The 12,062-nt window shown below is 55.0% G+C and overlaps 1 protein-coding gene across 1 annotated transcript in view; it reads left to right on the forward strand.

The window, feature by feature from the left end:
- Positions 1–6,130, forward strand: part of CAMK2A (calcium/calmodulin dependent protein kinase II alpha) — a 32,852-nt gene extending 26,722 nt beyond the window's left edge. The window contains exons 15-19 of the mRNA XM_074155357.1: positions 1,095–1,143; positions 2,436–2,511; positions 3,332–3,426; positions 3,805–4,042; positions 4,258–6,130. Of these exons, the coding sequence (XP_074011458.1) occupies positions 1,095–1,143; positions 2,436–2,511; positions 3,332–3,426; positions 3,805–4,037 (453 nt within the window). The 3' untranslated portion in view covers positions 4,038–4,042; positions 4,258–6,130. The remainder of the gene's footprint in view (positions 1–1,094; positions 1,144–2,435; positions 2,512–3,331; positions 3,427–3,804; positions 4,043–4,257) is intronic.
- Positions 6,131–12,062: the final 5,932 nt, after the last annotated feature.

The following is a 12,062-nucleotide window of genomic DNA, read 5'->3' on the forward strand; positions in this document are numbered from 1 at the left end:
TGTCCTTCGTCTTCCTCAATGCCGATATTGCTGGGCCTCTCTACATGTTCCAGCTTCCCCCGTTTTTGGAAGTTACCTCGGGGTAGGGAAGAAGGGACACTGGGGTTGGAGGGAACATCCTCAAAGCCGTATCACCCACAAACCCCATTAACAGGGTTGGTGCAGGCACTTGCTGGCCACCAGCTGGTGGGAAGCCAGCCCTGGTTCTTGCTGATGGGTTCTCATGCCGTTTCTCCCAGTTCTCCTGACTCAGGTCTGCAGGCTGCATCGGTCCAAGGAGCCTTGGAGAAACACCTTCCATGCCTCTGCGGGGACTGTATGGTCATGGGACACCTTGCCAACCTACATCGGGGTATTATGGGTAATACATAAGCAAGGCTCTGCTGGGAAGAGCTAGCAGAGCCATTGCTCTAGCTCCGCTAGCAGAGTCGCCTTGATGGGGCTCCTGGAGAGAGATGGGGGGTCAGTACCCCCCTCCCCCCTCCCAAATCTGTGTAGTGCTCAGCTGTTTCTTGAAAGAGCTGTGTCTCAGCCTTCGGTGGTCCATGTGGGTCTTGGAAGCACTCTGTTTTATTGTACATTTCTCTCCCTACTCTGCGGTCAGTGTGGTCTCTCTCACTCCTGCACAGTCCCCTCTTTCTCATCCCAGCTCCTCCTCGCTGTTAATTTGTACATCTCTCTCTTTATCGTACAGTCAACATGGTGTCTTCCACCCCTGCACAGCCCCTCTCCCTGCCCCTCCGGCAACGCTCCTAGGAACCCACCAAACCCCCCACCCCTGGACCTGTCCCCATCTCTGTCCCCACAGGCGCCGGTAGGAAAGGCAGCGCCGTTCCTACGAGACCCTCCACAGCCCAGCTCTTGTGCCCTTGGCTACAAGGAGTGGAGGTCAGGGAGGGCTCTGCCAGCGCTGCCCTAGAGCTGTGGTTGAGGACGGGTTGGACCTGCTGGCGTTTTCCTTGGTTTCTGCCCGTTGGCACAGTCGAGCGCTGTGGGGTCGGACTCGGGGGGCTGTCGAACACACGAGCTCCGTCTGGCGCCGGGGGGGAAGACCCCTCTCACCGCCCCGTCTCTCCTTTCTGTTCTTTGCTCAGGAATCGTCAGAGAGCACCAACACCACCATCGAGGATGAAGACACCAAAGGTACCGGTGGGGGCACCTGGGGAGGCGGTCAGGCTGTTTCAGAGGAGTGCCCTGGGGTCATTAGTCTGGCCACTCCTAATGAGATATTGGCTACAGTGAAACCCACCACCATCGAGCTCTCTCGGGACCCTTCAGAAGTTGCGTTAGCTCTTAGGTGGTTTCACTGCTGGGTTGGTGCAACAAGCAGCTGGGCCACTGCTGGCGAGGAGGGGGGGCTCCTAAAACAGGGGTGTTCCCTGAAAACAGGAGTGGAAATGCCTGAAATCTACAGGGATAGCAGCCCAGCTGCCCGCTCCTTCAAAATAAATGGCCCTTTGGGAAAAGCCTCCAGGGGAAATCCCTGCCTCCCTCCCTCCCGCCTGCCAGAGACAGCTTTCTAAGAATAACCCAGGGAATAATTTATCGGTGCTAATTTGTAAAGTCTCTCAATGAAGCCATCTCAGCACAAAGCAAGATGGACTTTGGCCCAACGTGAGAGTTAATGGGACACTCGTCCTCCTGGGGAAGGGCTCCCTGAGAGCGGATGCAGAGGCAGGTGGTGCTCGGGAAGCGATGGGGATCCCTCTCCTCCTTTCTGAACGACTCTCAGGAACGTGCTCCCTCTCCTTTCATTAGCCACAATACAAAAAAAAAAATAAAAATTAAGTCAAGCATGACGCTGATTTGCATTTGAAGCAGAGCCTCATTAATAAGCCCAGCGTTACCTCCAACAGCTCCTCCTGCATCCTGGGGACACAAATCTGCTCCAGCAGCCCAGTCCCTTCCCAGATGAGCTGACAGTGCCCGGGGTCCCCGGCAACAACCACACGGTGTCATGCCCTTCATAGGGTCCCTCCTTGTGTCTGCTGAGGTGGATGGTCACATCACCCACCTGTCTTCCCCCCAATCTGAGACCCTCTCCTCCCATCTCAGAAGGACATGAGACCATCCTTGGTCCAGCTTGCCCTGTCTGGTCCCAGCTTGGCAAGGCTTTGCAGCCAAGACCAGCCTGTGCCAACTTTTTGGGCAGAGGGCGGCTCACCATTCAGTGATTAACACTTTAGCTCTTTAGGAAAATACAGGGTTTCTCAGTTTTGCCCTGACTTTGGAGATCTTTCCTCTCTGGAGGTGAAGAGCCCTTCCCCACATCTCTCTCCCAAGTTGCTCTCCTCCTTTTTCCCTGGAGAGTTTCCAATGGTCCCCAGTGTCCCGCTGTCTGTTTTTAATGAGAAAAAGGTACCCGAGTGATATTGCAACACCAGCACTTTTGGTTTGTTTTCTCCTTTTATTTTCTTTTTCTCTCTTAACAACAGTACGGAAGCAAGAAATCATTAAAGTCACAGAGCAGCTGATCGAAGCAATAAGCAACGGCGACTTTGAGTCCTACACGTGAGTGCGCCCGGCGCGGGTTTGGGCTGGGGTTGGTGCTCAGCCTCTCAATGTGACAATGCAGCCCAGGAGGTTTTACTGCTGCCCAGGGCAGGGTGACCAGGTTGACATGGTGGTGGGGCATGGAGACCATCCAAGAGAAGCAGGGGACATCAGTTTCCAAAGCTGGTGTTTCTCTCACACTAAGCTGACCACATCTCTCTGGTCTCATTAGCATGGATGAGCCCATTGTCTGGTTTGCAGAAAGATGAATAACTGTAAACCTGATTTATGGTGGAAAAAGGAACATTGCATCCATGGTATCCATTATATCCAGATTGCCGCAGGCTGCTTGGAAGCGTAACTGCTTTCTACTCACTGAGCTGACGCTCCTTAGAGTACACTTCTTCTGTGTCCAAGGCCTATTTAATTAGCGATGTCTGAGCAAGTGCAGGTCTTCATCCCTGCCTCAGAGAATCGCAGCAGGGATATTTTGATACAGAGCAGAGAAGATGAGTTTTTCCCTGCTGTTTTTCTTTCTTACAAAGAAGACAGCAGTGTTTTGGGAGGTTTAATTGGAAATGATGGCTGATGGGGAATTCGCCCTGCCTCGCTGGGGTCCTGGCTGCAGTCAGTGGGCTGGAGGCGAGGTGGGGTGGGCTTCAGACAGAGAGCAGGGATGAGGTCAGACTTCTGCTTGAATTGCTCACTGGTGCAGAGGCTCCTGGTCTCAAGCCGAGGGGGAGTCATCTCCAGCATGAGCTGTTTGGGTTCTGCAGGCTCGCACGCCAGCAGCAGGGAGATAACCTCTCCCTTTTCTCTCTGCTTCCCGCTTCCCCAGGAAGATGTGTGACCCTGGGATGACTGCCTTTGAGCCTGAGGCTCTGGGCAACCTCGTGGAAGGCCTGGATTTCCACCGATTCTACTTTGAAAACCGTAAGCAATCTTCATGCCTCCCAAGAGATCCTTCCCACCTCCCATGGGGCCCGTCTGTGTCTTGACCTCCATCAACTTGCTGGAGGGAGGAGGGTAAGGGTGGCTTTGGGAGCATCTCTGGCTGATCTGGAAGATCTCAGCAGGAGGTGAATCAAGCCTGTTAGATCAGCTGGGGCCAAGCTGTCTGTAGAGAAGTTTTTTGATTAACTAATTTCTAGGTAGACCCATCCTGAACCCACCTGTGCAGCATCTGCTCAGCCCCTTCAAGCAGAGAGCCTAACCCAAGCACCTCCCCTTCCTGCATTACTGCTGCCCTGGGCAAGAACCACCCAAACTCTGTCCACTGCCTAAAGCCACTTGTACTTGTCCCCTCTTCAGTGTGGTCCCGGAACAGCAAGCCCGTGCACACAACGATCCTCAACCCCCACATCCACCTGATGGGCGACGAGTCCGCCTGCATCGCCTACATCCGCATCACACAGTACGTGGACGCGGGAGGGATCCCCCGCACCGCCCAGTCCGAGGAGACCCGCATCTGGCACCGCCGGGATGGCAAATGGCAAATCGTCCACTTCCACAGATCTGGCGCGCCCTCTGTCCTACCGCAGTAAGCCCTGTGAGGATCCAGGGATGGGGCAAAGGGGGGACATGGAGGGGACGGTGCGGGCTCCTTGCAACCTTGAGGCTGCGAAGCAGGTGGGATCCTGCCCCAAGCAGCCACGGTGGGGAGGAGATGGCCAATTCCCATGAGATGTGGCAATGGGGAGAGGGATGCTCTGCCAAAGGGATGGTCGAAGCAAAATCCCTCTCTGCTCGGTTTGTGTTTTGCAGCTGAAGCGCGGTCCTGCCCGTGTGGGGTTTGTCACTCACTGACTACCAAGGGGAGACCTCCTCTGACATCTTCACCTACGGGACTTTGGCTGTTGGCTCTGCTGCTTGGTTCCTGCTGGAATAACCCCTCGCTTCTCACCGCACACATGCAACGGTCCCACCGGTGCCGCGCAAGCATCCCATCGAACTCCCCCTCACCCTGCCAGGGCTGTGGCACTGGGCCCCCTTCCTCTGCATGAACCAGGAAAAGAGAAACCATGAACCTAAACCCGAGCATCTGGCTGGTGAGATGACATGTGCCAGGGTAAAGGCCTCCCTCCTCAGCTGCAATGGCATTGGTGGGACCCCCCCACTACCCAGCACGTCTCCTGAATTGGGCTCGGACTTGTCATCCACCTCCATCCCCACCTCTGCTGGGAGTCCCCTGAGGAAGAGGAGGGCAGGGGGGCAGTTTTGAGCTGCTCTGTGCCGCACCCTCTCTGCACACCGGTGGATTTTGCTTTGCTGCTATCGACGTCCCTATCTGCCATCGTGGCTCCCGCCTGCTCCCAACCTGAGCTCCTGCTTCCTGGCAGCCTCAGCCAGGGAACCGCGGTTCAAACCCTTTGCAAAGTCCGTATTCCACAAGTCCCCGGGCAAGGAGGGCACTGTTCAGATGGGTGAGTAAAGGCTATCCATTTATTTTCCCTTCCCAGGAGCGTAGGTTGGCTCCATCCCAGGAGAGCAATCAGGTTTTGCACCCTGGCTCTGGGCGGCTGCCGTGCCGAGAGGGATGCTCTCCCTCCTTCCTCCCTTCTCCCCTCGGAGCAGGGACCGGCAAAGCCGGGAGAAGAGAGGAGGAGAAAGACGACTGCTTCCCAGCACAGCGTCGGCACAGCTGGGAGCCGGGGGTCTCCAGCCATGCCGTGCCGGTAGCATCGCTCTCGCATCCTCCTCCTCACCCACCACCCAGCCTGGATCCTGTATCCCAGCCCTGCGGAGCAAACCCCCCCGCCCCTCGCATGCAGCACCCGGCGCTCCCCCGGGCTGGGATGGGGGCAGCCGAGCCGGCCACCGATTTCGGGGCACAAACCTCCATCGCCCACACGACTCCTTCCAGCGACGACGAGGAATGCAAGCTTTATAAAGTAACAAAACTCTGCAGAATCTGATCGTGCTTTGAAGAAAACAAACAAGCCTTTAGCTGTCTTCTACTTTGAGCGCATGCCTTTTTATAGGGAAAAAGAAAACAACCTACCGTGTATTTCGTAACTTGATTTTGAGTATTTGCTGAAATGGATCTTTATGTAATAATTAGAAACATTCAACTGTTTAGGGTCGGAGGGTGGGGGGATTTTCAGGGGTTGCTGTTTTTCGTTGCGTTTACATTTGGAGAGGGGTTGCGCCGCCACGATGCTCCTACCGGGGGTCCCGCGGCTGCCAGCCCCCACCCCACGCCGTGGTGGCTTGTCCCATCCTGTCCCGCAGCACCGGGCGGGTGAAGACACCCCCTTCCAGGGACATCCCCCCTCCACGGGCATCTTCCCGCACTCCACGGGTCTTCCTGCAGGGCAAACCCAGGTGGTGGCTCTTAGGGAGCCTCCAGGACGCAGCTTTCAGGACAGAAGACATGGCCGGGAAGGGGAATTTTGGTCTCACCTCTTTGCCGTCAGGTAGAGGTCAGAGGATGGGTATTTTTCCGGCAATTCTTCCGTTTCTTGTTCTCTTTTTTCCAACTGGATCCTCTTTGCTCGTTGATGTGAGGCTCCTGCAGCGCTGCTGCCCCGGGGGACTTTCTAGCTGCACTCTCTTCATCTGCATGGCGTTTAACTTTCTAGACGGTGCGTGTGTTGAAAAACAAAGAAATGAACAAAAACCCGCTTGTTTTGGACATAAAAAAAAAAAAAAAAAAGAAAAAAAAAAGAAAAAAAAAAAAAAGGAAATGTTTTCTCCGTGTAAATTCTGAGCGTGTATTTTGCCTTTTCTGTGGTTTTGAATGCTTTGCTCTCTGTCGAGGCAGGGACGGCTGCTCCGCGAAATGCAGCCACATCTTTGTAGACTGCAAAAATATTTTCCCACTGGATGGAGGGGTAGAAATCCAAACTGTTGGGGCATGAGCAGGCCGAGAGGTGTTTCGGTGTGCCCCGCTGTGCCAGCAGTGCAATGGTTGCTTGCTGGTGATGTATGTAGGAAATGCCTTTTTGGGGGCAAATCACACAGGTTCTCCACGGGTGCAAATGTGCGTCCCCATGCCCTTGGTAGACCTGTGCTGTTTGACCGTGGAGCTGCGTTGGCTTGCAAGAGATGGCCCCAAAGCAGGGAAATCCATGGCAGGGACAGGATTAGCTTTTAAAGTAGAGTTTGGGTGTTTTTACAGATCTGTTTTTCTTCCTGTAGTCACATAGTGCTGAAGTTTTTTTTTCATTTTTAAAGGAAGGACTCAGCTCTTTCACAGTTCTCTCTCTCCCTCTCCAGAGCTGGCTCTGAAGCCAGCTATGGTGAGTGTCTCATCCACCTCCTGATGCCCAGGCTCTCTGGGTGTCAGGAGTGGTTTTGGGGATTGGTATGAGATGGATGAGAAAGGAGGAGGTCACAGCAGGGCCCTGCACGGGGGCTGTAGCGCAGATGTGATTTCAGGCTGGTTTTGGAGCTGCCGATAGCTGTGGACCTCAGGTGGGCTGTGAGGATGAAGCTGCTCCAGCAGCTGCTGCTGGAGAAAGGTCTGGACAGGGGCTGTATTGGAATTTTCCAGGGATGACAGATGAGATGCTGGGGTAGATAGAATCTCTCTTCACTGAGAGCCCATTTTGGGCAGTCGCTGCTAGGGAGGGACATCTTGGTTTCCAGGGAGGCTTTTAGCTGTCTTCTTGGAGGTGGTTTCTCCTCTTTGAGGCTTCTCTACTGTCACCTCTCCAGGGACAGGTTCCTCTGGAGGCAACTGGATGTCCTTGCAACACCTAAAATGCTCTTAATCCTTTTCAAGGGAAGCAGAGTCTGGGGTTTCAACTCCTTTCTAGTCTTCCAGTCAAGCTGAAGCCTGACCAAGGAAGACCCAACTTCCCAATCTGCCCATGTTGGCAGCATTTAAGCACCTGCACTTTAGGGGTCTGTTCTGCCTGGTTTCTCTTCCCCACCTTGCCCTGCTTCTCCAGAGCAGGTTCCTGTATCCCTAGAGCATCTCTGAGCAAGCACTGATAAACCACCACCCTTTCTTTTAGTAGCCATGGTGAACAGCTTCTGTCTCTGTCTTCCTTCACATTTCCTGATTTCTCCTAAATTTGCAGGAAAACTAAAAAAAAAAAAAATATAATCACCAACTGCCACCATCCTTCTTGACTCACAGAGCCAGGGACAGTGCCCTCAGATCTGTACTTTTAAGCTGTTGGCACTGTCCCTCACCCTTACTAACTGGCATTGCCCCAACAATCCCACTATGGTTCTGGGATGACAAAGCCCAGGACGTGTTCCCAATAAGCAATATGGACCAGGCCACCTTGTTGGGATGCTGGGACAGACCTCCTGTCCCCATCAGGCTGTGGCACGTTTTATTTCCTAGTACAGACAGAGCCCAACCCACCTTGTTGCCTGGCCGTCAGGGTCAAACCATACTTAGAAGTCCTCCAAACTTATCATCTCTTCCACCTCTTGCAGACCACAGGGGTTATCCGAGTGGAAGAACTTGCTGCGGTGGTCTTGGGCTCCCAGCTCCGTGGGTGGGCTTGGGAATTGCCTGCTTTCCCCTTCGAGCTGCCAGGGTCCAGGTCCAGCTGCGACATCATCATTTCTCATGTCTTGCTGGTGCGGCTGTTCTGGAAGAAGAGGCCACTCCTGGGCCTCTGCTCTTTGCTGGAGGAGTGGGTGCTCCTCTCCTTACCCCGACCAGATACAGCAGAGAGCTGTCTTTCCTGCCCCCAAGTAAATGCCCCATCTGCCAGGCACTGAACCCCCATCTGACCCCAAACCTGCCTCCTCTCCCTTTGCCCTCCACGAGTTGATGCCTCCATGGAGCCCCAGAGGTTGGAGCAGGCAGCAGCAGCCATCTGCCCCCACTTTGAGCTCATGGTCTGCTCTGCAGCCAGTGGCAGGATCACTGGGGAGGACCAGCAAACAGCAGTGTCATGTTTGAAAGGACAGCCACACAGCCCCGTGGACCAAGAGGGGTCTGTCACCAGACAATCCCATAACCATCTCCTTTGATTATCCCAGGAGCTGAGCTAAACCGTCTTCTCAACTACAGGAAACATCTTGTGGTGTACACTGCTCTGTTGATGCAACCACCATGCTCCTGACAGCAGGGTAGAGACCTCGCCATTACCCACTTCCAAAGGTGCAGGTCCCAGCTCATCCATACCAGACAGGGAAACCCAGATGTGAACAGGCTGTGGGAACATCAGAGAAGGGGCTGGTGGCCCCTCTGCCATCTGTCTCCTAAAGGCCACTCACCGGCTCCCTGCCCCTTGGCTGAATGTTCTTCCCACTTGCAGGTTGACAGGGAATGGGAGAGGGGGCAGTGGAGGGAGCTATATTGAGCGGCTCCTTTCTTCTTTGGGTTGTTGTCCCTTTTTTCTAACTGTTGCACAATTTTAGGGCTTTTGTAACATTTTTTTGGACGAGCAGGGAAAATATGTTAACAGTGATTTAAGAAAAAAAAATGAGATATCTCTCTCATATATTATATATATATAAAAATATATATACATACAGGAAATCTCTATGGAAATATTTATTTAAGACAATTGCAAAAAAAAAGTATATTATAATTAAGAGTATACCAAGTTTTGTCACGTAACAAAAAAAATCAGGCCCCGGGGAGGGGTAGCTGCCTGTCCCCTCGTGTCTGTCAATCCGTACGGTTGCAGCTGAAGCCTTTCTCTTATCTTTTTGTAAGTGCACTCGAACTGTCGAGCAGTGTGACCGTGTTGGATTCAGCGGGAGCTTGATGGTGGGTGGTGTTTGGGGGGGGGAGGGATTGATTTCGTTTCTTTTCCTTTGTTTTTTTGGAACCTGTGGCTGTGAACAGAATGATCACTGCTCAAATCGGATGCTCTATTTGGGGAGGGCGGGGGGGGGGACCGGGTGCGGGGTGGGTGTGGGAGGGAGGGCGAGTGTCAGTTTTATTCTTGGTGTTCAAGTGCAATAAATAGCTACCAACTTCTGAGCATGGAAACGGATGATTCTCCGTCACTGCAGTGACTCAGACCGTCTGCCACCACCTTGTCCCTCCATCACTGCGCTCCTGTCCTCGAAAGCATCAAGGCTGGGATCGAGCCTCGGGCAGCGGCTGCAGGCAGCAGGTGCTTTCCTCCTGCCTGCAGGATGCTGGTACTCTGGGTGACAGCATCCCTGGGGCTTCGGGAGGGTTTGATGTCACGCCCAGACCTGGCTCACCCCAACCCAGTCCTTTTCCCAGTGACAGGCCTCCAGTGGGGCGCTGCAGATGTCTGGGACACCCCATGAGCTACCCGGAGCTGGCTGGGAGGTGGGGACCGAGCTGTCACCCTTGTCCACTGGGCAGCAAGAAGTTTTGGGGCAGGTGATGTTGCAGGGTGTGGGACACAGAAACTCCCTCGGATGGGTTTGGGGGGACTCCGGGAGGCAGCTGCCGGGCTTTTCCCATGCAGGCAGGCTGGTACCCGGGGAGGGGGGGACGCACTGTGACAGTTCCTGTCCCTGCTCCGCAGACCCCAGTCCCAGCCGCGGCCCCGCTACTCGCCAGGGGTGCCACCAAGTGCCATGTGCCGCGGCCCCAGCAGGTGTCAGCACCAGACCGCTCCTGCCACCGCTGTCACCCCAGCCCGGGATAGGCAGGGCGAGGGGCAGAGACCCCGGCACCCCCGGGACTGCCCCTGTCCCCTGGCCACCCCTCCCTGCCCCCGTGCCAGAGGGTCTTGCGAAAAGCCTGGGAGAAAGCCCTGGGCTCTCCGGGAGAGCAGCAGGACACACTGGGAGGCCAAAGCATCATGAGCAGAGTTGGGGTCCCCATCTCTGGGGACATGGGGAGGATGGCATCGGACCCCAGGCCACATTGTGGTGCAGGGTATGGATGCAGCGCTGGTCCTGGGAGCAGAGCATACTGCCACCAGCGAGTCCCACATCTCCCCACGCACAGCCACACGTGGCCCGGGGGACATGTCCTCCAGCTGTGCCACTGCCCCGGTACCATTTGCCCTTGGTTTCCTCTCACCACTATCAGCTTTGCTCCCCACCACTTCTCCAGTGTAGCCTGTCCTTCTGCTCTGTCCTTCTCATCGCTCTGCAATGCAACGCTGATTGATGGCAGCTGCCAAGGGAGAGCCCAGAGGATCCCAGAATTATAGGGGGAATTTAAGGAATGTGGCAGGACCCCATGTGGGTAGGAAAAGCTCAGAGACATGCAGAGACCAGAGCAGCTTGCTCAGCCCAAGACACCTCCATCTCCGTGCCACGAGAGGGTGTCAGGCTCTCCTGGTTGCTCCGGCACATTGTGGCCGGCAGAGACACCATGAAATGCCCGAGCCCGTCACCCACTCCATCACACCATGCAGACCCCCATGTTTGCCCCGCCAGGGCCAGCCCAGCCGGGGCTCCCCAGCCAGCACCCATGGCGATGGCTGGGCAACACCGTGACCTCCTGAGGCCTCCTGCTCGGTAAATAGTGTCAAGGTTAGAGCGAGGGATTCATTGGGGCAATAAATGTTTATGGCAGGCCCTCCCCGCTCCCCAGCCGCCACGGCCTGAACTTTCCATCAGCGACACTTTTATGGCCAGCCTCTAATGATTAACCCGGGGGCTAGTAGCCGAAGGTGCCTTGCAGCACAGTCGTGCTGCCAGAGCCCCAGTTGCCCAGAGAAGTTGGAGCTGAGGGACCCCCGTCATCCCTATGGGCTGCAGCCATGGTGGGGTATGGCAAGGAGGCCACGGAAAGCCATCAGTGGTCCTCCAGGGAAAAGGAAGGGCAGAGCTGGCTGGGAAGGGAGCTCAGCATCCCTGGGCATGGGGAGGTGGGTGGACAGGAAGGGAAGGTGCTGGATCTGGCCCTATGCTTTTGGAAGGGCAATAATTAAATCTCCCCAACCATTAAGGAAACCCACAGCCTTGTGCCAGTATTCACCTTTGAAGCTCAGCTGGTGGTGCTGGACCCAGGGCTGCCACGGCCCATGGGGTTAATAACCCAGTGCACTGGGACTACAAGCATAATCCAGACATAAACATTAATTTTTCTGTTATCCTGGGTTTTTGGCTTTTACCTGACCATGACAGAGATTTTTCAGGACAAAGCCCAGGGAGGCTGTGCCCCCCCGATCCCTGGAAGCCCCCCTGGACATGCCCTTCTTGCATGCTGAGAACCCCCCAAATAACCCACGCAGAGGCTGTGTCACACACTGCTTTTTAATGGCGAGCCGATGGTACACAGGGGAAGGCGCACACAGCACTGGGGTGATGGGGACTGGCAGTGTTGGGTCCAAACAGCCCCATTTAGGAGCTCCCCAGCACCCCCCAGCAGCGCCAGCAGGAGATAGGGTCTCTGGGATATGGGCCCTGGGCTGAGTTACCTCAAAATCATACACTGAAACTCAGCATTTTGCATTTCCCTGGGAAAAACAGCGCCCAGGTTCCCCCCCGCTGAGGGACAGACACAACGTCCAGCTGAGACCTGTCCCTGACCTCCTGCACACATGGGGAACAGGTGACCCAGCCTCTTCCCTTCCTTCAACTCACCCCAGCCCTGCCAGGCACCGTGGGGAAGAGCTGCCCTGACCCACTGAGGTCCCTGGGGATCTACAAGCTTGGAAAGGCCCAAGCTGATTTGTTTATAAAGCATTTTTTTTTCCTTCTAATTTTTTTTT

The sequence above is a fragment of the Numenius arquata genome, chromosome 11, assembly GCF_964106895.1.
Source record: "Numenius arquata chromosome 11, bNumArq3.hap1.1, whole genome shotgun sequence".
Lineage (NCBI taxonomy): Eukaryota > Metazoa > Chordata > Aves > Charadriiformes > Scolopacidae > Numenius > Numenius arquata.